Source organism: Carassius gibelio, chromosome A16 (assembly GCF_023724105.1).
Source record: "Carassius gibelio isolate Cgi1373 ecotype wild population from Czech Republic chromosome A16, carGib1.2-hapl.c, whole genome shotgun sequence".
Lineage (NCBI taxonomy): Eukaryota > Metazoa > Chordata > Actinopteri > Cypriniformes > Cyprinidae > Carassius > Carassius gibelio.
Window position 1 is genome coordinate 8,133,601 of NC_068386.1, and position 25,945 is coordinate 8,159,545.

The 25,945-nt window shown below is 36.0% G+C and overlaps 2 protein-coding genes across 3 annotated transcripts; both read left to right on the forward strand.

Annotated features, from left to right (window-relative positions):
• Window positions 1–132: 132 nt before the first annotated feature.
• LOC128030482 (exopolyphosphatase PRUNE1) lies at window positions 133–14,942 on the forward strand. The gene is made up of 8 exons (XM_052618159.1): window positions 133–553; window positions 3,133–3,237; window positions 3,361–3,563; window positions 4,390–4,574; window positions 4,796–4,954; window positions 5,079–5,173; window positions 12,393–12,551; window positions 13,130–14,942. The coding sequence occupies exons 1-8, from the start codon at window positions 515–517 to the stop codon at window positions 13,538–13,540; spliced, it is 1,356 nt and encodes a 451-aa protein (XP_052474119.1). The 5' UTR covers window positions 133–514; the 3' UTR covers window positions 13,541–14,942.
• A 612-nt stretch (window positions 14,943–15,554) lies between these two features.
• Window positions 15,555–25,789, forward strand: LOC128030485 (BCL2/adenovirus E1B 19 kDa protein-interacting protein 2). 2 transcript variants are annotated; one of them, XM_052618164.1, is made up of 10 exons: window positions 15,555–15,844; window positions 19,295–19,372; window positions 19,454–19,524; window positions 20,170–20,421; window positions 20,530–20,721; window positions 20,797–20,899; window positions 20,975–21,106; window positions 23,681–23,767; window positions 23,870–23,968; window positions 24,777–25,789. In XM_052618164.1, exons 1-10 carry the CDS (start codon window positions 15,789–15,791, stop codon window positions 24,799–24,801), a joined length of 1,095 nt encoding a protein of 364 aa, XP_052474124.1. In that variant the 5' UTR covers window positions 15,555–15,788; the 3' UTR covers window positions 24,802–25,789. The 2 variants fall into 2 exon arrangements, with proteins under 2 accessions (XP_052474124.1, XP_052474125.1); XM_052618165.1 differs by lacking the exon at window positions 15,555–15,844 and adding an exon at window positions 18,267–18,399.
• Window positions 25,790–25,945: the final 156 nt, after the last annotated feature.

The window sequence follows — 25,945 nt, forward strand, 5'->3', positions numbered from 1 at the left end:
CATCTGACAAGCACAATTTTCCTTTACTTTATAGACAAATTTAGAACGAAACCGCAAAATGGCATGAGACGTTTTAAAGTGTTCATTGAGGGACTTCTCATTCCAGTTAGCCTTTGATTGGAATATATGTGAGAAGTGCATGAGTCAAAGAAATTATTTTGTTTCATTTCCTCTCAAAGAGAAATATTTAAATTTTCCAACGTGTATATTTATAAAATACTGGGTAATTTTTATTTAGTCACTATTTGGGAGAACACTAGCATAGAGATGATGAGTCTTAAAGGTAACACGAGGCCCTTTCATATTAAGGTCTTTTGTGAGTCCACAACAGAACTACATTTCCTGACACTCCATGTGACGTCGCGACGTAGGTCACGTGTGCGCTCTGAATTCCTGAGTGGCTCAACTTACACAGTGAATGAACCACACTGAGAGACCCTGTACACATTACTAAGGCACTGAAGGGCATTTCAGGATATTCCGTTACGTGAAAACTCTCGGGCTCCGTGTAACAATGGAAGCATATTTACGGAGCTGTCGTGACGTGCTTAAGGTAAGACTATGGTAACGTTACTGTAACGCTAAAAGAGATCGGGTTGCGCGTGTTATGTTTGTTTCTACCATTTTACACCCCTAAAGTGTAAATGTGACCAGTGTTTGCACTGTGCATGTTGAGAAATTCATAAGCATGATTGCTGTGTATGATGACTTGGTGTGATAAAACATTTATGCTTTGTTTAATATACACTTGAAATTGACACAAATCATATGGTACGACCCGCATGAAGAGACTGGCCGCATGCGCCAAAGATAGAAACAACCACATGCCTTGAGAGAAACTACGCAAGTATGCTTGTGTATGTGTTTTTACGGTACTTCTATCATAATATTATTTATACGTGTATCATTTTATAATAAAAAAAAGTATATGTGGCACAAGCAAATGACATAATATATTTGGCACAAGTATGACTATATTGTATAATTGTGTAAATGATCATATATATATATATATATATATATATATATATATATGAATGTTACATTTATAAATGTACAAACTTAATTTTTTAAATTATACACGTGTGCAATTAAAACCACAACAAAGAAAACTCAACAAATTGAATGAGCTTGAGCTGTTTGGTGTCAATGCCTCCATCTTTTGGAGACTGTTTTTGAAAAGTGCTGTAAGTGTGTTAAGCCAATAAAATCCGTTCCCGCTTTTCTAGTTTTTCAGCTTAATGAAACTAAAGGTGGCCATATTTGCAGAGACAATAACACCTGCTGCACATCCTCCTGACGGCATCTGTCCAACAGCAGTGCATCTCTCTACCCAAAACACTTTTGTTTTAAACCCAAACACCCTGACACCTGCACTCAGCCATGCCCGGGCGGATATACTGAAGCCCCGTGTTTACTTTGAGACTCTCAGCTCATGGAAGCAAGCAGAGAAGGGTTCTTTAACTAATTCAGTCAATGATTGAAGAAATTATACGGTTGCACTTGTGGTCAAAGTGCTTTTTGTCTGCATCAGAGGGTGAGCTTGCAAACAGAGCGCACACCCTGCTCTTTCCACCCTGAACCGAGACCCGCAGGTTCTGTACTGTTTACTCACCATCCCGTGGTCCATTTCACATTGCAGTGACTAACTTCCTGTGCTGTCTTCAGCCCATGCACATACGGACATGAATAAGCATGTTTTTCCTGCACTTCCCCATCTAATAGAGATTTTGGTGACGATTATCACATGAGAAACAGGGATCTAACCTCACCCGAAATGAGCCTCACCCCTGGTCTGTGTCTGTTGTGAGCTCAGTGACTCTGTGTTGACAGTCCGTCGTCCAGCATTTCAAACAAACCCCAGCTGGCTGCCCAGATCAGAGTACATCATTTAAAGCTGACGTCACAGATGGCTTCTGATTTCGGCTGGAGTAATGGAGCAGGCCAAATGCTAATTAACGCTGGATGAGGAGTCATCATGTGGAGGGATAAAAGGTTTTATTGAATCCAGGGCGATGTGTTCGGTGTTATTCTATTAAAAGAGCTCTTCATCTCGCAAATAGGCTTCAAAATAGAGTTGTGCGTTCTTAAGCTCCAAAAAAGAGAGAGAGAGATAGAAAAGCACATTTTAAGAAACATATAGTCCATAACTGCACTTCTGTGTTGGTCAAAACACAAAGTGTTGGTCAGTCTTTTTATAAAGAAAGTGATATTTTTATTCAGCAAGGATCCATGAAATTGACCAAAAATGTCAGTTAAGACATTTAGAATGTTACAGAAGATTTCTTTTTCAAATAAATGCTGTTCTTTTGAAATTTCTGTTCGTCAAAGAATCCAGAAAATAAAAAAAAATATTCCAAACCGTTTTCAAAATTGATAATAATAAAAAACTGTGTTTTCACAAAAATAATATATTTTAAAAGAAAGATTTATTTTAAATTGTAATAATATTTAACAAGATTACCGTTTTTACTTATTTAAAAAAATGCAACCTTGGTGAGTGAAAAATTCATCAGAAACATTAAAAAGTATTTTTTTTTTATTTTTTTACAGTAGTGTATATTCCAAGTCTTCTGAAGCTGTACTATTATTTATCATGTTCAGAGCAACACTGAAATGTAAGTTATTTTAATATGAAAATCTGAGGTGCCCTTCATCATAGCTATCTAAAATGTCATTTTCATAATTTTCACTTTCTGTGCATTGTTCCTTACTGTGAAATAATTTACAAGACATGCAAAATTATACAATAGCCATTATTGTTAACATTAAACGCTTTCACACAATATTTGAATAGGTGTGGATGAGCTGCAGCAGAGAAGATTTACAGCTTGCAAGAACAGATCTATTTCTCACAAATACATATTTTGACTATATAGGGCATAAGTTCTGTGGCCTAATTTTAAGAAGCTGGTTTTTTTGTTTTGTTTTTGTTTTTGATAACCCCTGGTCACTGTGTTGTTTTGTTGTATGAACAAGAGCAGTGTCGGCATTCAAAACATCTCCTTTTATGTCAAACGGGAAAAAATGCTTGGAAGTTGAGTAATGATGATGGAATTGTCATTTTTGGGTTAACTATACCTTTAAGAACAAATATTTAACTTGGCTCACATTGTTCTCTTTCATTCTCAGGGTTGTAGTAAGAACAGCCCAGGGCTGCATGTCGTATTGGGAAATGAGGCTTGTGATATGGACTCCATGGTATCAGCCCTGACCTTTGCCTACTTTCTTTCAAAGGTATGCTATCCCAAACCCAATAAACCACTGTTCTTGGAAATCTTGAGAATAATGGCAGAGAGATAATAGACGTGATAATTCTGGATTATTGTTTTGTTCTTCATTATTGTTTTCCTCTCGTAGAGTCTGGATTGTGAGAAGATGCCGGTCCCTGTGCTCAACATCCCACGGGCTGAGTTCCCCTTGCGCTCTGACAGCAGCTTTCTGCTGAGAGAGAGCGGTCTGTCGCAGGACTGCCTGCTGTTCAGGGACGAGGTGGACCTCCACGGCCTGCACAAGAACAAACAACTGATGCTGACGCTGGTCGACCACAATATTCTGCCCAGGTCAGTCTTCAGTTCTGTAGCACTTATGCTCCTTGTTCCATCTTCACATCAAAAAAGAATACAGTTTTATAGAGTTTGGGGTGAGTAAGATTTGTTGTTTTTGAAAGGAATTAATATGTTTATTCAGCAAGGATGGATCAAATTCATTAAAAGTGACAGTAAAGACTTTTATCATTTTAAATAAATGCCATTCTTTGTGCTTTCAATTCATCAACTATTTTCATTGATAATAATCGGAAATGTTTCTTATGCACCAAGTCATTGTATTAAAATGATTTCTGAAGGATCGCGTGACACAGTGACTGGGAGTAATGACTGTTGAAAATTTAGCTTTGCAATCACAGGAATAAATCACACTTCTGTTCTTTTAAATTGTAATATTATTGTCAATTTAAATTGCTGAGAATATAAGAGACTTTCAAAAAATTACATAATCACATCTGCCAACTTCTAAACAGTTGTAGTTATGTTTAATATGATACATTTATAATAATTGCTATAGAATTATAAAGCGTTTTACTGCACCGTATGCCTAAATGTATGTAAATGTGTGCTAAAAGGGTCTCTTTAAAAATGAATGACCACAGAAACAGAATGCGTGCTGAAATGAGACATTTTAATATATTAATATAAATACTATAACCCATTAAATAAATATATTCTATAAATATAATAAATATATTAATATTCATATATTAAATAAATGATAGAATATTCAATAATATAGAAATATTGTTGTTATTATTAAATCTATGAAATAAAGTTCTGAAGTGAATATCAGGAGATTTGGTCAGTTCTTTTATAATAAATCTGTATTATCCTGTAGTGCTGACAGTGAACTGGAAGACGCAGTTGTGGAAGTGATTGACCATCACCTCCTCCTGAGGCCCACATCCCCTTCCTGTCCCATCACTGTGGAGCCCGTGGGCTCCTGTGCCACCTTGGTGACAGAGCGCATTGCCCAAAAAGCACCTGAGGTGCTCGACCAACAAGTGGCTCAGCTTTTATACAGTGAGTGTCATGGTGATGTGATAAACACAGAGAGGAATGCGAGCTCTCACAGCATGACTGCTATTCAGTCTGTTAGACATCAGATGGGCTCAGCATGCACTTCAGTGGCATTTAGCCGGAGGAGATAGTCAGTTTGTTCATAGTACCCTCTAGATTTGACTTGATAGAGATGTGAGATGTCAGCAGAAAGCCAAAAGCTTACATAATGTATGTGTTGACAGGTGCCATTATCCGAGACTGTGTTAACATGGCACCTGAGGCAGGCCAAGTCACCCCTAAGGACAGCCAGTACGCCGTCTTTCTGGAGAACCGTTTTCCCAAACTGCCTCAGAGGGGTGCTCTCTTTCAGTCGCTACAGAATGCCAAGTTTGATGTGTCAGGTGAGAGGATCTTTTACTGTGTAGGTTAATTAAACAAACCACTTGATGCAGACATAACAAACAGTATAATCTGAAAGCATGCAATCATCAAAAGTAATTGTCATTGTACTGTTCTGGATTCCAGGCCTCACCACGGAACAGATGCTGTTGAAAGACATGAAGGCAGTGTCTGGCGGGGATCTAAAATTAGCCGTCAGTGTCATTTACATGTCACTAGAGGTCAGTGCTGTTATTTGACATATTTCACTTGACCTTTAATAGCTGCTGCAATCTCTGAAGCTTGCAATGTCTTGATTTGATTGTTTTTGGCTGATACCACTTCTAACAAAAAATATTTATGCAGATATATACAAATGCTGATATTTTGTCCCTTTATTGCATTGATTTTTTGTCACCTGACCAGTGTTTTGTGTTTGAATTGTGTTTTAAAAGGATTTAATCACACTCTTAAGAAGTACAAAGTTTTTTTTTTATTGTTGTGTAGCAAAATGCTATAATGTCATTGAATATTTGTATTTTATTGCTTTTCTTTCAAACAGACACATTGTGTGTTTTTTTTATTGCAATATTAAATAGGTAGAATGAAAGAAGTAATATAATACTAATATGATCGTTTCATATTAGTTTAATATCGTACAAAACTCATTTTTTGTGATGGAACATTGCAAATTAATCACAACTCAGTCTATTTATTAACTATTAAATGTGATTCAGTTCTGAATGATTGTTTGCTATACATGCAGAATGTATTCTTGTTTTCTTAAAAGTAATTTTGGATTTCGTCTCGAAATTACATAATACTTATAGCACAAGTTGCTGAATAAACAGCAATGTGATGCACGGTCAAAAACAAAAGATGCTTGTTTTGCGTCCGTGTATATATGTGTGAAAGAGGCATCCAACCTGTTTTGATCAGTGCTGAATATTTAGGTTTTATTCATTTGGGCAGGTAAAGAGAAGATAAATGATGGGATAAATTAATAACATTGTTATATATAGGGCTGTCAAGTTGATTAATCGCATCCAAAATATAAAAGTTTGTATTTACATAATATATGTGTGTATTGCGTAGATTTATATATAACTGCAAATATACACACATGTATATATTAAAAAATATTTACATATGTGTGTGTATTTATGTATAAATATTTGGGCAGGTAGGTAGTTAAGAGATTTAACTAAGATAAATTATGGGAATAAAAATGCTGATTACAATACCATAAATGAATCCGTTATTATATATATATATATATATATATATATATATATATATATAAACCCGATTCGCAAAAAGTTGGGACACTGTACAAATTGTGAATAAAAACAGAATGCAATGATGTGGAAGTTTCAAATTTCAATATTTTATTCAGAATACAACATAGATGATATATCAAATGTTTAAACTAAGAAAATTTATAATTTTAAAGCTGCGGTAGGTAACTTTTGACGCTCTAGCGGTTAATAAACAGAACTGCTTGCATCTCGTGGAAGAACATCATACTAGCCGGAACTACTTCTCTCTGTTTATGTCTATGAAGAATCACAAATGTACTGGGTTACTCCGCCGCGCAGGGCTGGACTGGGACAAAAAATCAGCCCTGGACTTCATCCAGACCGGCCCACTATTCATGTGAACATACGCGCACACACACACACACACACACTACATGTCTATACATACATTAATCTGCATGTAAAATTACTGATTAGGATCAGAGCTCAATGCTAGGGTTCAAAACTGTACTTGCCCTGCCAAAAATAAATACATACAAATAAAATTGCTGTTGTTTTCTTTGTAAATAAGCTGCAATCTCATTTCACAATTCTAATTTCAATACCACAATAAACACTAACTATTAAGTTCAAACATTAATGAAGACAAGTGAACAGTCAGGAATAAAATAAGAAAAAATTATCATAAATAACACCATTTTCAGGTACAGATATTACATATCCAAATATAAAATACTTCACTTAACACACACACACATATACATTCATATATATCCTTGTTAAGTTGTTATTCAAGAGCAGTGAGTTATTTCTCTTTGTCTTATGTTCACAATGACACAGACCGACAGCAGGTATAAGGCTTCTGCCTGGCACTTTAAGAGATTCTTTTTCTCAATTGATTACAAATTGAAAATAAATATCTCCCATAAATGCTGTAAATATACAGAGACATAGAGCATAAGCTTGTATTATTAAATGTTAAAAATAATTAAATGTAATGCAGTTTTCATTATAATAACAATTATTTAATGACAGGTGAAAATATAATAAATATGTACTACAGTGCACATATTTAGCAAAATACTCCTTTCTTGTGGCTATTTTTCTCAACTAACCTGCTATGGTTTTTAAATGACTTTCTTGAGGTAAATGTAACGTGTGACATAATTGTTCTCCTGCTGTTTTGATTGATCGATATTATTTATGAGGCATATATACATTTAGGTAAGTTGTACTGTATCTTTAAACAGAAAGTAACAGATGATCGGTTTACTTGAAGGCGCTAAAGCGATCTGTCACGTCATATTTTCTAACGCCAAAACGGTATTGTCTGAATTTTGTAATAAAATGGACAGAACCTGAGAGCTGAGAATTGTAAATGTAATTTATATAGATCAGTGAGTGGTGAGATATTACAGCAGGAATATCCTAACTTTTTGAAACAAAACAATGCAGTAGCCTACGTGTATCATTACATTTCTGTCTCACCTCAGCAGTCAAGTCCCGCCCTGCTGACGTCTTCACTCAAGTCTTTTGCCTTCCAGCAAATAATTTATTCATCTTCATCTTGACACATTTGGTGGCATCTGCCTCAAGTGCTTGTCGTTTCTCTCTCTCAACGTTCGGCCCCTCCTTTACGCTTAGATATTTTATTATTTAACATTTTGAATTTCGTTGCAGTTGTAATGGGCCGCTTTTCAAGGCTAGAACTTGATTCTGATTGGCCAATGAGCAGTGAACACGTCACGTCTCGCAGCTCGCATCAGCATCATGCGCACGCGTCGTTTTATCTGTACTTTATAGAGGTCGGGATCGTTGCGTCACGTCGCAATGCATTGTGGGAATCGCGGTACAGAAGTAGATGTACTGTATAGTAGGCATTAGGTAACGTTGGTCATTTGGTCATTAATTTTGATTATTTTTTGGAAAATGGTTCAGTATTGCTGTATTGTGAACTGCTGTAATCGGTTTCATGATCGACAGGGCAAACGCCTCGTGAATCATATTAGTTTTCAACATTTTCCTACTTGGAAAAAAAACACAAGGTGTCTGAAATCACCAAGAGGCGTCAGATGGCTTGGGTCGCCACTGTACGGAGGGAAACCATCACCTTCGATAATATTATAATACATAGTTATGGTGAGACATGTTGTGTATGGTCTCTCTCTCTCTCTCTCTCTCTCACATACACACACACAAACTCAGACACAAACACATTACGTTTTCTCTAGTTTTTGGCCAGTAAGGGAGTCAGTTTAGTGTCTGTATTTTTTGTTTAAACATTTTCTTTTGACCCAATCCTGAACTTAATTTGCTTTTTGATATTTTTGTGCTGACTGTATTTAACAAATTTGAACAACTTGTTTAAAAAAAAAAAAAAAAAAAAACTGGAACGAACTTCAAAATAGGAAGTTAAGCGTCTTGTTTTGTTGAATGGTGGGTTGTGTCTGAGGTGAATGTTCGTCAATATTATACCGGATTACAGAACTACCGGAGGAAAACAGTGGATTTTTGCAAGTATGATAGGTGAGTAATTACTCCTGAAGTGTAACAAACCCGCATAGACAAGCTTCATAGCTCGCAGAATCTGATAAGTGTGTGTGTGTCACCACTGATGCTTGGTTAATGTTAACATTTCCTTAGTGAAAAAGATTGCTTTCTCCACGTTTAATTTGCAGATCCATTTATGATCTGCAGGTGAGCCTCCAGTGACTTTTTAAAAAGTGAAAGTGACATTTTTAAATTGATCGGAGGTGTAAGCGCTCACTCCACAGACCAGGATAAATTAACAGGGAAACTGAGGCTTGGTAAACTTTCATGTGTTCATAGGGATCGATTCCGCCTACAACCTCTTTTTTTTTTTTAATTAGCGTTGTTTGGCTTCATTATTAAGTTTGTCCGTATAGGTATAGGCAACTTTTTTTGTCACGTTCTATAACTTTTTCTGGAGACTGGCTATTATCTTATTACAAACCTGCTTTGCGATGCCTCTAAAATGGCCGCCGTTACCCACAATGCACCATTCCATGACGTCTACGCCCGAGCTCTATACTGCCTTTTTTAATGTTTTAAATAAATTATTGTGACTAACGTAAAAAAATAAAAAAGCATGATGCAGCTTCATGAGAGAGACACATAAGGCCGGAATTGTACCATACAACAATATAATTACGAATATATTTGCGATTATTAATGATTTAAAAACAAAATACATAACGCACCGGCCCAACCAGACCGCGGCCCACCGGGAATCTCCCGGTAGTCCCGATGGCCAGTACATGCCGGCGCCGCGGTACCCCTGAAGCAATCTAAAATAGTCAGAATATAAACACTTATTATAGGTGCACCTTAGTGATCCAGGACAAGCCAAAAACACGGTTTGGAAAATGGATTCATGGTGTACTCGCTTATTATATACATTTTTCTACATTTTGAACACAAACAAAGTTACGGACCGCAGCTCTGATTGGTTATTTTTTACCGGGAGCGATGGAGTTTCTGCAAATGGCAATAGAACCGCTGGGAGGAGCCAGAGGAGCTTGATTTTTTTTTTCACAGATTATCTGTCTCATATTCTACTGTCAGGACATAATGACAGGTTTAATAAATATGTAAAAAATATTTTTTTACAAAAGTTCCCTACAGCACCTTTAAGGGGAAAATAAGTTTAAATTTCATGGCATCAACACATCTCAACAAAGTTGGGAAAAGGCCATGTTTACCACTGTGTGGGAGCCCCTCTTCTTTTTATAACAGTCTGCAGATGTCTGAGGACTGAGGAGACAAGTTGCTCAAGTTTAGGAATATGAATGTTGTCCCATTCTTGTCTACTACAGGCTTCTAGTCACTCAACTGTCTTAGGTCTTCTTTGTCGCATCGTCCTCTTTATGATGCGCCAAATGTTTTTATGGATGTAAGGTCTGGACTGCAGGCTGGCCATTTCAGTACCCGGATCCTTCTTCTACGCAGCCATGATGTTGTAATTGATGCAGTATGTGGTCTGGTATTGTCATGTTGGAAAATGCAAGGTCTTCCCTGAAAGAGACGATGTCTGGATGGGAGCATATGTTGTTCTAGAACTTGGATATACCTTTCAGCATTGATGGTCCCTTTCCAGATGTGTAAGCTGCTCATGCCACATGCACTCATGCAACCCCATACCATCAGAGATGCAGGCTTCTGAACTGAGCTCTGATAACAACTTGGGTTGTCCTTGTCCTCTTTAACCTGGATGACATGGCGTCCCAGTTTTCCAAAAAGAACTTCAAATTTTAATTTGTCTGACCACAGAACAGTTTTTCCACTTCGCCACAGTCCATTTTAAATGAGCCTTGGCCCAGAGAAAACGCCTGCACTTCTGGATCATGTTTATTTATGGCTTCTTTTTTTGAACTATAGAGTTTTAGCTGGCAACGGCGAATGGCAAGGTGGATTATGTTCACCGCCAATGTTTTCTGGAAGTCTTCCTGAGCCCATGTTGTGATTTCCATTACAGTAGCATTCCTGTATGTGATGCAGTGCCATCTAAGGGCCTGAAGATCACGGGCATCCAGTATGTTTTTCCGGTCTTGACCCTTACACACAGAGATTGTTCCAGATTCTCTGAATCGTTGGATGATATTATGCACTGTAGATGTTGATAACTTCAGACTCTTTGCAATTTTTTCTGAGAAACTCCTTTCTGATATTGCTCCACTATTTTCAGGGGTGCTGCACAAGATCCCAGGCCCTATGCATAGGCAGTCCTAATGGACCCCCCCCCCCCCCCCCCCCACACACACACACACACACCTTGAAAATATATATTCCAGACTTTTCAGGGGCCCTCTCTTCCTTTGGGGCCCTGGTAATCAGTACTGGTTTTACCCCCAGTCCGACGCCCCTGACTATTTTTCGCCGCAGCTTTGGGGGAATTGGGGATCCTCTGCCCATCTTGACTTCTGAGAGCCACTGCCACTCTGAGAGGCTCTTTTTATACCCAATCATGTTGCCAATTGACCTTAGAAGTTGCAAATTGGTCTACCAGCTGTTCCTTATATGTACATTTAACTTTTCCGGCCTTTTATTGCTACCTGAGTACCTGTCCCAACTTTTTTTGGAATGTGTAGCTTTCATGAATACCGAAATGAGCCAATATTTGGCATGATGTTTCAAAATGTCTCACTTTCAACATTTGATATGTTATCTATATTCTATTGTGAATAAAATATAAGTTTATGAGATTTGTCAATTATTCCATTCCTTTTTTACTCACAATTTGTACAGTGTCCCAACTTCATTGGAATCATGTTTGTTTTACGTCAAGACAAACTTTTATTTTGTATGCGATAAATCGATTTGACAGCTGTAATATATTTTACAGTTGGACATATATATATATATATATATGTATATATATATGTGTGTGTATATATGTGTGATTGTATTGGTGCATCTCTATAAACTAAGTTATGTATGGAATCTCCTTGCAAACTTGCACTTTAGCAGGGCTATTTCTGATGGTGTTTCTGATTCTGATTTTAAATTTAGAAGATCACATGCAAATGACTTTTTATCCTAAATGAAGTGAATCTTGTGTTTGTGCTATGCATTTAGCCTCAGTACTTGGTTCCACAAAGAGAAAGAGGAAATGTAGATTCTGAAATGTAAGGAGCTACTGTTGTGGTCACAAAGTGTGCTCATGTGTCCATCCTCGTGACTGTGAATTCCTCATTAATACCAAAGCACAACTGATTCCAAGTCAGACACACCCAGACTCACCGCAGGGCTGGGCGGCCTGTCTTGCGCACCACTGATTACACCAGACGTTATCCCCCGTGACAGACTCTACTCGTCTCTTGTTAGTACACATACAATATTAAGACATGCTGTTGCTGAATCAGATGTGAGAAGTATCAAAACTTTCTTTGTTCACACTACATTGCGGACAAAAAATAAGTCCCTGATTAAAAAAATAAATATATATATATATATATATTACCCACATAATCTCAATTATTACTTCAAAGTAATAATGCCACTTATTTAATGTTTATTTACGCAACCATTTTAAATGTCAAATTGCCAAAGAAGTTAATCAGAAATATCAGTCAAATGATTCAGAAGAGATCAGAGATGTGTCATAAGATGAAATTGTGTATTTAAAAAGATTACATTTTTCAGGTGTAAATACCCTGCACTGATCAATTTTATTAATATTTAGGCTTTTCTTCAGAGGCGTGGACTACAGCAGGACCTCTGTGAGTTCTGCCACAATCACAAATACAACCTGGTGGTTTGCATGACAATCTCTTTCAATGACAACAAGGAGCCCTTCCGACAGCTAGCCGTCTACAGTTCCAGCACTGTCTACAGGGAAGAGGTACTCAGTGCTTAATACCTTACTGGGAATGAATGTTCAGATGGCTTACCTATAACTGGCTCTGTATATTTGACCAGATTAGGAGTCAAATTTACAGGGTTTCCCAGTTTGTCTTTTAATTTTGAAATGTAAAAAATGGCAACAATTGCTTGATCCGCTCAATTCCTGATCACTGAATATAATTTTTTACTTGGAAATACACTGTTCAAAAGTAAGATTTTTTTTTTTTTAATTCAAGGATGCATTACATGAATCAAAAGTGACAGTGTATGACATGTTAGAATATTACAAAATATATAATTTATTCGAACATTCTATTAATCAAAGAATTCTGGAAAAAATGTATCACGGTTTGCACAACAATTTTCACAACAGATTGATTTCTGAAGGATCATGTGAAACTGAAGCCTTGAGTAATGGCTGCTAAAAAAATCACCTTTGCATAACATTTCATTTTAAATATATTAAAACAGAAAAATATTTAACAATTATTAACTGTAATTTTGATGGATGAATCCAATCTTAAACGATCAATAAATGAATTGAATAATTGATATCTGTATTTTCTTTTTTCATAGATGAGTAGAGCACTAGAAAAAGCCAAAAATAATATTCTGGACCTTAAGCCAATGAGCAGTCCATATCCAGATGTGAAGGCCTTTATACATTGTAACACATTAGCTTCCCGCAAGACAGTAATGCCCATAATCACAGACTTCCTGAAGGAGAGGGAAAAGAAAGCGTATCAAAGTGGGAACATAGAGGACCTAGAGCTGGACGATGATTCCAATCAGGACCAGAGTGAATCACAACAATGTCCCGAGGACGCTGGGATTGAGGACGATACCCAATTTCCTCCAACGCCAATGAACAGTCTGGTGGAGGGTTGTCCCTTAGACAATGGTCTACCAAAAATCAGTCCTGAGGTTTTGGTGGAGAAAGTTAGCAAGATTGCCAGCATGGAGGACACGTCTCCTGAGGACCAATGATGAGAATCTGTTGTCCAAGAGAGTCTTGAATAAGAGCTGGAGAAGGAAAGTTCTTCTGCATCTTCAAGAGGATGAAGTGCATATCCAACAGTGCTGCATTAGGGCATGAGAACTGACTCACAAAGGTACGATAGTCTGAAGAGACCATTCTGTTGACTTCCTAAGGACTGGTTGATGATCATGATCGAATGGAGCATTACATAAATGCACTATATGTACAATGTTCAAAGTTTGGCTACTGTAAAAACAAAATTCTGCTTTAGGCTGTTTATTTATTGTTCACAGTCATATTCATGTTTGATCTAAATTAATCAGAAGTCTCATTAAGACATATAAACACATTATCTAAAATTGACAATCAGCACCCAGTGCAAGCTAGCTACTGACAGTGCATAATGAATTTCTGGTATTATACATTTAATTATAACATGGTAGCTATCGTTGCTTTTGATGCCAATAATATTCTTCATTATTCGTAGAGTTATTTTCAGCTTGTCTGCAGATCACCTCTGGGACATGGCATTGATTTGCCTAGAAAATCTATTACTTCTCCCTTGATTTGTAAAAGCTAATGGAAATTGCATTTACAGTATCACTCTCACAGTATTATCCTAGCAGGCAAGCAATTTTTTAATCTCGTGGATACTGAGCTAAACTACCAGTAACCCTCTCTGTGGCCTTTTGCATGTTATAGGTGTTAACTGACCCGCTCCCGCTTCGAATCAGGACACCTGCATTTTAGTCATTGAGATTTTACCATTAACTACCAAAGACCGCCATTATATTTGTGTGTGAGGTATGTTAAACGTGTGATCATTTGAGATTTAGAACTTCGGTATTCTGTTAATTAATATTATTTTATGTTAAACAAACATTTTTTTCATGAACAGTCAGTTTGATTTGTTATATGGTCTGTAGCTTATTAGCAGATTAATTTAACTGTACTATCATCATAATTATAATATTCATAAACACAAAGGCTCAGTCCAAGGCATTTTAAAGGCATAATTGGCAAATCTTATATAATATGTTTTATCGGACAGTTATATAAAGACGTTTAAATGACTTGAAACATATAATATGGTATGTTGGTGTTTTGAGGTGTTGTGTACCCTGTGAATGAACCCTGGCCAATAGTTTGGTGAGACTGTACATGGTGACAGCAGAGGATTGCTGCATGCTGCCTCAGGAGAACTAAGCACATTATTACTAATCGATTCCACCAAACTATAACCCCAATATCATGATAATGTTATTGATTTAATGTAAATGTACTACTGTGCTATGGTTGTGAAACAGGTTAATATTCGAGAGCACATCCTCTGTCAAGTATTTTATTGCCAAGGACTTTTTTTTTATGAATATGAAATGAGTATGAATAAAACATTTTCAAATAGTTCAATGTGTAGTTTGTGAGCTTTTTCCATGCAAAGACACAATTTCATTGCGGTTTCATTTTTAAAGAGGCATCCAACAGTAATATTTTGTTATGTTTCTTAAAGAAGTTTCTTATCAAGGCTCCATTTATTTGATGAAAAAAATACTACAATGTAATATTCAAATACAAATATATATATATATATATATATATATATATATATATATATATATATATACATACATTGCTGTAGTTTTCAGTGTCACATGATCCTTTATAAATCATTCTAATATGCTAATTTAGTGCTCAAATAACTTCTTATTATCAATGTTGAAACTGCATGTGCTGCATAATATTTTTGTGGAAAATGAGATTCCTCTTTTTAAGATTCTTTGAATAAAAACATTTTTGGAATAGCTTTTATTTTAATAATGTAAATGTTTTTACTGTCACTTTTTATCCGTTTAATGAATCCTTGCTGAATAGAAGTATTAATCTTACTGACCTCAACCTTTTGAACAGAATACAAACCACTCAATCTATGGAATAGCTAATAGTCTTTTAAAGAGGCCTGTAACCTCAAGGGTATTAGGACCATGAAGCCATGCCAGTCTGTGGCATCTTCCTCCACCTTCCCAGCCTTCCCTGTGGGGGAGCAGAAGTTCTCAGAGCAGCTGAGCCAATGGGAGACAGACAATTCAGTCAGCAGAAGTCAGAAATGCTGAAAAACCTGTACTGACAGTCAGGGCGAGTTCCCTTACACAAGACACAAGATACAGACACTGAAACTGGCTCCCATTGTGGCGACGCTCATGGAACACCTCAGATCATGCTCATCAACGCATTTCTAATTTAGACACTTTCTATTAAATGACTTTAGACATGGGGACTTACTCGGACCAGAGGGAAAGGTACATGCAAAATGGGTAAGTCAAATTTTTTTTATTTCCTATTGTCATCAGAAATCTGTCCCTCAAGACTGAAGTAACAAATAATAAATGAATGCATTTGTTTGCAGTGTAATGATTAAGTTCAACTGGCCTCTGTTCATAAAAGTTTCAGTTACTAACTGGACAAAACATATTTATGAGATCAAAACATAAGAGGTCATGAGCACATACTGGATGAGTTGTTTTTAACGTTCTGGTGCACTCTGAAGTGTACAGCAGAAGGACGCGAGAGAAAGCCTTTTACCACTTATGTCTCTAGTTATTTAGAAAGAGGATTTCAGAAAAAGGAAGTTGCTGTTGAACTGATTTCCGGTACTTTTGCCAATCTTCTTGACTAATATTCAAGACCTAACAACCGCAGAAAGACATCTCCTCTCATATCCTGTCATCTGACAGACCATCAGATTTTCTTTAATATTTCACACAATAATAAGGACGTCACTGCTGTCATGAGTTAAAAATGCAAATCTAGATGGGAAAACGTGACAAAAAATGTAAGTTTATAAAATGTTTTAAAAGGGGAAAATACTTCTACTCCAATCTTCTCCATTGGCACCACTAATATATATATATAAATATGTCATTATAACTTTTGATGGTTTTAGACTCTAAAATTGCAATGATATTAAAACTGTTACACAATATTAATACTTTCCATACCAAATTCCAAGTTCATGTCCAGACAAGAAGAGAATGCATGAAACTTAGTGTCATAAAAACCCTCAGTGTTTATGTGATATGACTAATAATACATCCTTAAAACAGTAAGTTACTGAAGTATTTTACCAATTAAGACAAAGGTTTTCACAACAGGCGATTACTTTACTAAATCTTGTAAGAGTTACATCAAGAACAATTGCTAAAACAGTACACACCTCATTGCTTTGCAGTGAATGTATCTTGTTGTCTGCCGCAACTTTATACATTGTTCTAAAAAATGCCCTTCATATTTCTTAAAATACATTTGAACATCTGATAAGGTCTCAGTCAACACTGGGCATGAGATTACATGGAACAGTTTTGGTGCTGTATTGACTTACAGAGAGTTAGTCAGTAACTAAAAACATACAGCCTCCTGTCAGAGCATTTCATGTTTGAAATAATGTAGTCTCTGAGCAATCCTGATGGATAATAGTGTATAGTGTATGTATCAAGTTTACAGGTTTGAAGCGAAGACAATACCATCAAGATCTGATTGAAATCGATACTGGCTTCACATCAGAAACAGGTTGAGTTTTGTGGCTCATATGTTGTTGACAGCACACCGGCTCATTACCTGACCAGAATCAGCTGAAAACAAAACTAGATTTTCTGGTCATTTGTGCCACGTGTAATTACCACATGACGCTGAAGAAATACTTGAGGAAGAAACAGGAACAAATTTTATGTTTGAGTTTGCATTTCACATGTTTGACACAAATATTTCAGAATATATTTGAATAGTATAGTACAGAATAGAAATTATAAGATACAATCTTATAAAAAAAAGAAAATTAACATGTAGATACAGTGCATGTTTTGGATAAATCTGTTCAGCGTGTAAAGAGGTATTCATCTATGTTTGCGTGCATACAGTATGCTGCTGTTTCCATTTTCTCAAAGAATGCACTTTGAATGGAAATATATCTCTATATTGCACTGTCAGACTCAAAATGAATGTCAAATATTAATGACAAATACTGAGAAACCTTGCAACCACTTCAAAGAATAAAAGAACTGCAACTACTTGATGGCTTCAAAATGATTCTCAGTTCAATAAATTGTCATAATCAGAAAATGTTAGTGTTGTTAATTTTGCACATCACACATGTAAATACAGCCATTTATTAATGGTTTTTAGGACCTAACTAATATGAAAAATAAATAACTAGTGTAAAATCCCAAGCAATTTCTTTACTGTTTGTGTCACAACTGACAATGTAAATGTGTCTCAGAAAAAAAGGCCCAATTTTTAAAAGTTTTAAACTATTTTAAAACTCACCAGAGCTTGTGTGAAGCTGTTGAACTCGTAGCAGCTGAAGTATAAGATAACCTTCAGGCTTAAGACTTTGATTTTGAAAGAATTAATTAATGTTTCGGTTTTAAAAACTAATGACAGACTAATGGTAAACTAATAACAACTAAAGTTAAAGTTTTGTTACAAACTGGTCATTTTATTTTTATTTAGCAGAAACCATTTGGTATTGCTGGATCTAAATCCCCGCAGCTATGATGCCTTGATGTCTTGGGTTGCCTCTGCACGTACAGCAGCTGTAGGGATGTGGGCGGGGCGTTGAGGCTCTCTCAGGAGTGAAGGCTGCGTCATCAGGTGTGATGCGCCCTGATTGGCTGAATTCTGTGTTTGGAATGAAGGTTAATTTGCTTTGGTCAGGTAGAGAAAAAAAAACAATATCTCTTTTCGTCGTAAAGGTAGATGGCGAGATTCAGTATCCTATGATAAGTTTAACTATAGCGTTTGTAATGTTCGTAGTACTTTTCTTTTTTTAAATCAAATTAAATAGCTTGTTTTTGACGCACAGGTTAGTGGAAAGGTGAGTTTAGCATGTTTACATTGTCATTATTTACATATTATGTCCATAAAGAGCTATGTGATGGGCGTTAGCGAGGTTTCAAGTGTACACAGCCCTGTTTGTACGTGCAGTCTAATCCAACACGAATTTGTTCAGTTTTAAATCTATCTATCTATCTATCTATCTATCTATCTATCTATCTATCTATCTATCTATCTATCTATCTATCTATCTATCTATCTATCTATCTATCTATCTATCTATCTATTTAATCTAGTAATCCATTTACTAGTAGTGTGGTTTATCTGTCTTTAACATCATTCTATACTTATTAGTGTCAATCAATCAGGTAACTTATTCTATACCGGATATGTTTAGGTCAATATTATACATTATTACATGTCAAAATTGTTTCCAAATCCTGGAACTTGTCTCACTTCTGCTCTAATGAAGAGATGAGTTTAATTGATGACAATGAAAAAAAGGCAGTGAAATGTAAATTAGGCGATATAAATGAATGCTTATTTCACATAAGTTTAAAATAGTTAAAAACAAAATGATATATTTTAACATACAGATTTACTGTTGATTTTTGGACATCTAAAATTCTTGCATGAGTTTAAAAGGATTGCATGAGGTGCAGGTTTAAGCATTAATAGAACATCAAAGACTAAATCAATCTCTGTCATTTACGGCAGTAATATATTTGGAAACATTTCCAAATTGCTGGAGGTACAAATACATTGATCTTGTGTTGACCTGTTCCGTGATTAAAGCAAACAAACCTGGAATGTTGTTTTGACAAAACTGAGGAGTAGTTACTGTCCTGCCAAGAATTTCATTGTTAATAACAAATAATACATGTTGACCAAGAAGTGCCATTGCCTTTCTTTAAATTTTCTATTTATTCCTGCAGGCATTCAGAAAACGGGAAGACCTCTGCTTTCCCTGACATGGAGCTCCGGGAGGAATGGCAGGATGAGGAGTTCCCCAGGTAAACTGTGTTAACAGATTCATGCACCTTATTTATGTTCATCTTGAGTGCACATGGGAATAAATAATGTGATCTTTGTAGACCTCTTCCTGAAGACACACAGAGTCCTGGAGATGAAGAGGAAAGCCCTGGAACTGAGGGAAACAGGCCTGGTAACCTAATTTCTCCATTTAGTTACTAGCCAAAATATTTCTTATAAAAATGTGTCTCGTATATATATATATATATATATATATATATATATATATATATATATATATATATATATATATATATATATATATGTGAGACGCACGCCACAGTTCAGCTTAGGGTTATTAAGATTTTTTTTAATGTTCTGAAAGAAGCCTCTTATACTCTTCAAGGCTGTTTTTATGAAAAATCCATTAAAAACTAATATTGTGAAATGTTATTACAATTTTGAAAAAACAAAAAGTGATTTATTCTATTTATTATATTCTGTATATATTGAATTATTAAAATCAAAACTGCATTTTCAGCAGCCATTTCCCCAGTCTTGAGTGTCACATGATCCTTCAAAAATCAGTCAAATATGCGTATCAAAAAATATTCTTTATTTTCATCAGTTAAAATCATTTAATCACAAAAATAATTTTTGTAAACCATTCTAAAAACAAATTCATAGTTTTTGATGAATAGAAATAATTTATTTGAGGTAGATTTTTTTTTTTTTTTTTTTTTTTTTTTGCTAATCTTAAACTTTTGAATGGTATTGAATATACAGTACTGTACTGTCTTTGTAATGCCTGACCTCTCTTTTTCTTTATTTCCTCTAGTCCCTCCAACTAGCCTGGCTCTTACTGGTAATACCATCAGGAAGAAACGACTAGTGGCGCCAACTCTTAGTTTAACACTGGACAAAACCTCTACTGACCGGAGCATGAAATCTGATGAGTTTGATGCTTCTGCCCTTTCACCATCTCCTGATGATGACCTAGAGATAGACATTAACCTGGAGGCCTTAGAGACACCCTCAGACAGCGAGTCTTACAACTTTCCAGACAGCATGCACGACTTAGAGTGGGAAGGTATTCAGTTATTTTGATTAGGGTTGTGTCATGTCTTGGTTTCACAAATGTGAGACAGAGAAATCTACACAGAGCACTGGTTTACCACTAGTACTGTGGTCGTTGCAGATGATCTTCCCAGGATGGGCAAAGCAGCAATCAGAAAAGCCAGTTTACTGGAGCACGCAGAGATGGGACACCTGGACTTGGATCAGGTGGACAGTAATGGGCGACGATGGAGACGATTTCATGTTGGCGGCCAAGACTACCAAGTCAACATGAGCGTTCTGGAGCCATACCTTCAGGTTCTTTCCCACGGAGGTGAGCTTTCATGGAACAAGCTGAGAGGAACACGCTTTAATGAAATTACCAACTAAATTAGACCTTCTTTTTTAGGATATTTTGGGGACGGATCGACAGCCATCATTATGTTCACCTCCTGCTACCTTCCAGAAAATACAACAGAACACTATGAATATGTAATGGACAATCTCTTCAGGTAAAACCTGGTTGATTTGGTATGAATTTATATTGCAGTGACTTAAATGTTTATTAATGATTTATTTGGATTTAGGTACATTATTGGCACGTTGGACTTGATGGTGTCTGAGAACTACATATTGGTGTATTTGTGTGGAATGGCTCCTCGCAATAAGATGCCTGGGATTAAGTGGCTTCGACAGTGTTACATGTCCATCGACAGACGGTGAGCCATACTAGTAGTTATTATGATGTATCATCAGTTTTATAACTGAAGACAACAACAAATTACACATTCAACTTCTGGAATGTGATGTGTTTCTGAGTAATGCACAATATTTAGCAGACAACTTATGTGGCGCGAGACTTAATTTTATCCATCAGGATTTTATTTCCGGTGTTATATAATGATATTATTGATTAATTTATTTTCTCTTTGATTATGATTATGAAACCAAACTTTGTGATGGGAAAAAAAATCAATTGGTTAAATATTGATTTCATATGGTTTTTAAAGACTCCACGGAATGGTTTGACGAATGATGTTTCTTATTTTGACATATTTACTTTGGAAACAGGAAGCTGTGACAGGGCAGATTTTGAGACGCTGCCTGGAATACAAAACAAAACAAAGCTACTTTCTTTTAAAATTTGGGGATGGGATGTTCTCATTCTAGATTGTGTCAAAAATATGTATGCACCCCTGAGCAAGAGATGATGTCATCAAAATGTTTGGTTCACTTTCAAGAGCAAGACTAATTTTTAAATGTGTATATCTGGGAGGGGGAAAAAAACAACAACGTATCACCGTTGCCACAAAAATATTAAGCAGAATAACTGTTTTCAACATTTTTTTATAATAAGATGTTTTCTTAACCAAATCGGCATAATAGAAATATCTGAACGATCTTGTGACACTGAATTCTGGAGTAACGACCCTTGGAATTCAGTTACAGAAATAAATTACATTTTAAAATATATTGCAACAGTAATAATATTTCACACAATTGCTGTTTTACTGTATTTCTGAACTCTAGTGTAGACAAAAAAAAACAAGCACTAAAACAAGCCACAAAACAGTTTTTTGACGTCTTATGAAACAACAGTGGCACTTTCCATCAGTTCCAGAAGAGGGAGCTTGTGTGTAAGCTCTGCCTGTGCCAGTCTCGCTTTAGTTTAGTTCCTGTTGAACATGAGAACCCACCTCCACTCTCTTTCTTAATGCCCCTCTTATGAAATATGATAGGAATGCTGTGGACTCATACATAGAAGGCCATGTTATCGGAGTTCTTCCAGACATTCCTCAGATAACCTTTGACCTCTTCTCAGCTGTCATGTGTTTTTGCTGTTGTTGCTATATTTTTAGATTGCATGCTTCATTGCGGATTAGTTGCTTAAAGTTTAAAACTCTTGTGTCGGCTCTTCAAGGCCAGTGTGGCAGTTCTCAATGGACGTCAGTGTTATTTACAAAATCTCTATTTACTTTGTTTATGTACAGTCAGCCAGTCATTATCCTAAAATAAACCCGACGGGGTGATTAGAATCAGGTTGATCCTAAAAGGGTCTGTTTTGCTATTATTGACCAGCAAAAGAATTTCCATAGTAAATTAATGTTTAATTTCTCTATACTTTCTGGCATAGCTGTCTCGCAGATGTATTTCATTCCTCCAGGTGAAGGTCAGTCTCATAAATGTTTTATGTGAGGTATTTGTAAACTCTGGAAATTCAAGGTCTGCTTATCATGTGAGATCAATTTGGGAAATGAGGAACTGAGGAGTGTGGGACGCGATTTGTCATCCCTGCTGGCTCTGTTGCGTCACTGGATGAATTTTCCTCTGCGATCACTCATAAGCTGCTGACTGTACAGACGGCAACAAAAAACCACAGAAACAAACAGTCAAGCATGACTTCACACAATCAAAGAGGAACTGCGAGGAGAAAAATTAACTCAATGTGAAATGCCAGTGAATCTAAAGGGAAACTCCTGCGATAAAGCCAATTAAGCTACACTCTTCACAGTTTCAGAGGAAACGCTGACCTTTTCTTACATCACATTTAAAATCTGAGATCAAAATCACATTGGAATAAACATTTAGCATTTTGTATTCAAACAAAAATGGCTATAAATACTGATGTATTTACCAAATATCAGATAAGTAAATGGTTGTTTCCGTCTGGCTTCCACTGGTATACAAAGATGCACTTTGGGTCTTTCTGAAATTTTTAAAGCAAAAAAGGGGAATAAAACAAAACCAATGTATATATATATATAGAGAGAGAGAGAGAGAGAGAGAGAGAGAGAGAGAGAGAGAGAGAATGTTTAGAATTTTTTTTTATTTGATTTAAAGATTCATAGATTATTTTTTACTAACAGTCTCAGAGTTTTGGACCCCACAGTAGATCAGAATAAATTCTTTTGTAGCAATCAGAATAATCTCTTTGAGCCTTACAACCCCTAACCCTTAAATAACATATGCAAAAAAACAAACGGAAAAAAGGTTCAATGTGCGATGATTTTTTAAATCAGTGGAATATGTTCTAAACAGACTGTCGTCCCCAAGATTCTGCCTGTCTGTGTTCCATGATTCAACATGGTTTCACACGGGTCAGGGTGGTGCTGGTGCCAGTCAGCGATTGCTCCCTCGTGTCGTCATGTTCTGCTGGCATCGTGCTTCTCCAGTGGGAGAACCAACCAGTCACTGGAAACAAAATAGTTTAATGTGCCAGTACATAGGTATTTGCCTTTGCTTTTCTGATTGAGGTATTAAATATATTTTCTTTTATGATAAACCCTCTGCAGGTTAAGAAAAGACTTGAAAGGGCTTTTCGTGGTTCACCCAGCCTGGTACGTGAGAGCGTTAATCACCGTCATCAAACCCTTCATCAGGTGAGCGTGGATGAACATTAGTTCAGCAAACACAGCTCAAAATGTCATTATCATTATCAATACCTAACGCTCTCAGACTGACCCGTTTCCTCTCTCTTGCAGTGAGAAATTCAGCAGGAAGATGCGTTTCATCCACAGCTTGCAGGAACTGGCAGAGTTTGTTCCTGTGGCCCAGCTGCAAATCCCAGACTGCATCAGACAGTGAGTGTCCACGTCAAGCCACAGTAGTGCGCTGTCATTAATCTAAACCTGGACTAAACAGAAAATTCATCTTTATGTATACATTCTTTCCATAAAGGCTTGTTTTATATTTGAGTCCAGCTTCTATAATACAATCTAGTCATTTCTCTATTAAAGAAATGTCTATTATGAAATGTCAATTAATTAATGATAAATGACCAGAAATGTTGAGGGGAAAGAGGAAGAAATAGGGTAAGGAAATTATAAAAGTTTGACTCATATTACATTCACTGGTAATCATGTTTTTCATTAAACAATTACATTTACTGAAAAAATGTATTCGTTAAATATTTGTTGAACCTTTTAAAATAAAACATTTATGAATAGATCCTAATTATTCCATATCATATATATTCATTAGATCTTTTCATAAAATAAAGATTTCTCGATCATTTAAATGAATACGTTTCTGGAAAACATTTGATTGTATTATTATTTTAAATAAATACAAAAATTATACCAGTGAAAGTGATGTTGGTTTTATGAGACTTGTAGAATTTCCTGACCACCTCACTATTTCCGTATCATATCTCGTTTTTTCTCTGTAAATAACGGACATGAAATGTACCATTAAATGTGTATTTCATAAATATTATCAATACAATGAATTCTTTATATCTTCAGTATTATCTGTAAATAAATGACATCAAAAAGTATCCATTGAGATTGAAATATTTTCTAAATAAATTAGATCTATTTTTAATTCTTAATTGCTTTGAGTAAATAGAAAGTGCTACCGGTGATGGAGATGATTTGATTTGTTCTGCAGGTATGATGAGCAGATGAACAGGTGAAGGTTTGTGATGGAAGGAGAGCAGAGGTGTACATACTGTACAGACTTCACACTGGACTGGGGTGACTGACATGCATGTGAGATTTGGAGCTGGCTGGGGTTAAAGGTCAAGCTTTAGGGCAAATGCCCTAATGACAGAAAAACAGCTTCCTGCCACACGGCTCTTTGATGAAATACAAAGACAGTGTTGTGCTTCAGAGAGACACAGCTGTGTCATGCTGCAAGGTGGGTCAGGACAGTTCTGTTTGACGTCATGGCTTTTAGACTGTTACACAAAAACAGACAAACTTGTTATGTTTCGCAAACTGTAGAGAATCACATTAATTGATAATAATTAATTTTCACAAAACTTATTATGTTTAGGCATGAGAAATACTTCTATTTAAACATTTCATTTTTGCCTTACAGCGAACATACCCAAATTAGGATAAATATTAGTTTGAATATTTGCACTAAATGGATCCAAAATATTGTACGTTATCTGAAACCTGTAGAAACCAACAAATGTATATGGTTCAAACTACTATCTGGCTGTTTTTATAAGTCTTGTAAAGTGGTACTGATTTTATTTTATTGAAATTGTTTTTATATATTCTGTAAAATGCATTGTAGTTGAGGGTTTAATCACGTGTGAAAGTTTTTAGCACAGATGCAGCAATGCTCAAACTTATTGCAAAATCAGAACGCTATTAGAAACGGAGTGTGTAATATTGCTGTAAGAAGCCGCATTGTTCAGTTTATATTTGTACATACTTGTTGCAAATATAACCGTGCTTGGTTTTCTTCTGGAATATGGAAGGGAAATGCTCTCTAATATTCAGCTGCTGCTGCCTGTAAAGTGGCCCATTGAATGTGCTCTCATTTAATAGACTCCTATGTGCAAATATTTATACAAGGCCACACCTGAACAACCTGAGCTTAAAAACTGCACATACTACATGTATGTCTCGTCTATGATATTTAAGGAAATAAAGGGTTATATTAAAACACCTGCTGTGATTTACTGTTGTGATTTCACTGTTAATTGTAATGAGGAAATAGTGGGAAGCGATTATTTTGTGTTTTTTGAGACTCGCTATGGAAATATTCCTTCACCTTTCAGGAAACCGGCTCTGGCAGAGGGAGGAAGTGAGGTAGCTGAGAGG

Bases quoted from the DNA above. Each gene is read 5' to 3' on its own strand.
- LOC128030482 (XM_052618159.1), top strand. From the start codon at position 515: ATGGAAGCATATTTACGGAGCTGTCGTGACGTGCTTAAG. The intron at 3,238-3,360 runs GTATGCTATCCC...TTCCTCTCGTAG, and splicing joins TTGCCTACTTTCTTTCAAAG to AGTCTGGATTGTGAGAAGAT. The intron at 4,575-4,795 runs GTGAGTGTCATG...ATGTGTTGACAG, and splicing joins AGTGGCTCAGCTTTTATACA to GTGCCATTATCCGAGACTGT.
- LOC128030485 (XM_052618164.1), top strand. From the start codon at position 15,789: ATGACTTTAGACATGGGGACTTACTCGGACCAGAGGGAAAGGTACATG. The intron at 20,722-20,796 runs GTGAGCTTTCAT...CTTCTTTTTTAG, and splicing joins TCAGGTTCTTTCCCACGGAG to GATATTTTGGGGACGGATCG. The intron at 23,969-24,776 runs GTGAGTGTCCAC...TTTGTTCTGCAG, and splicing joins ATCCCAGACTGCATCAGACA to GTATGATGAGCAGATGAACA.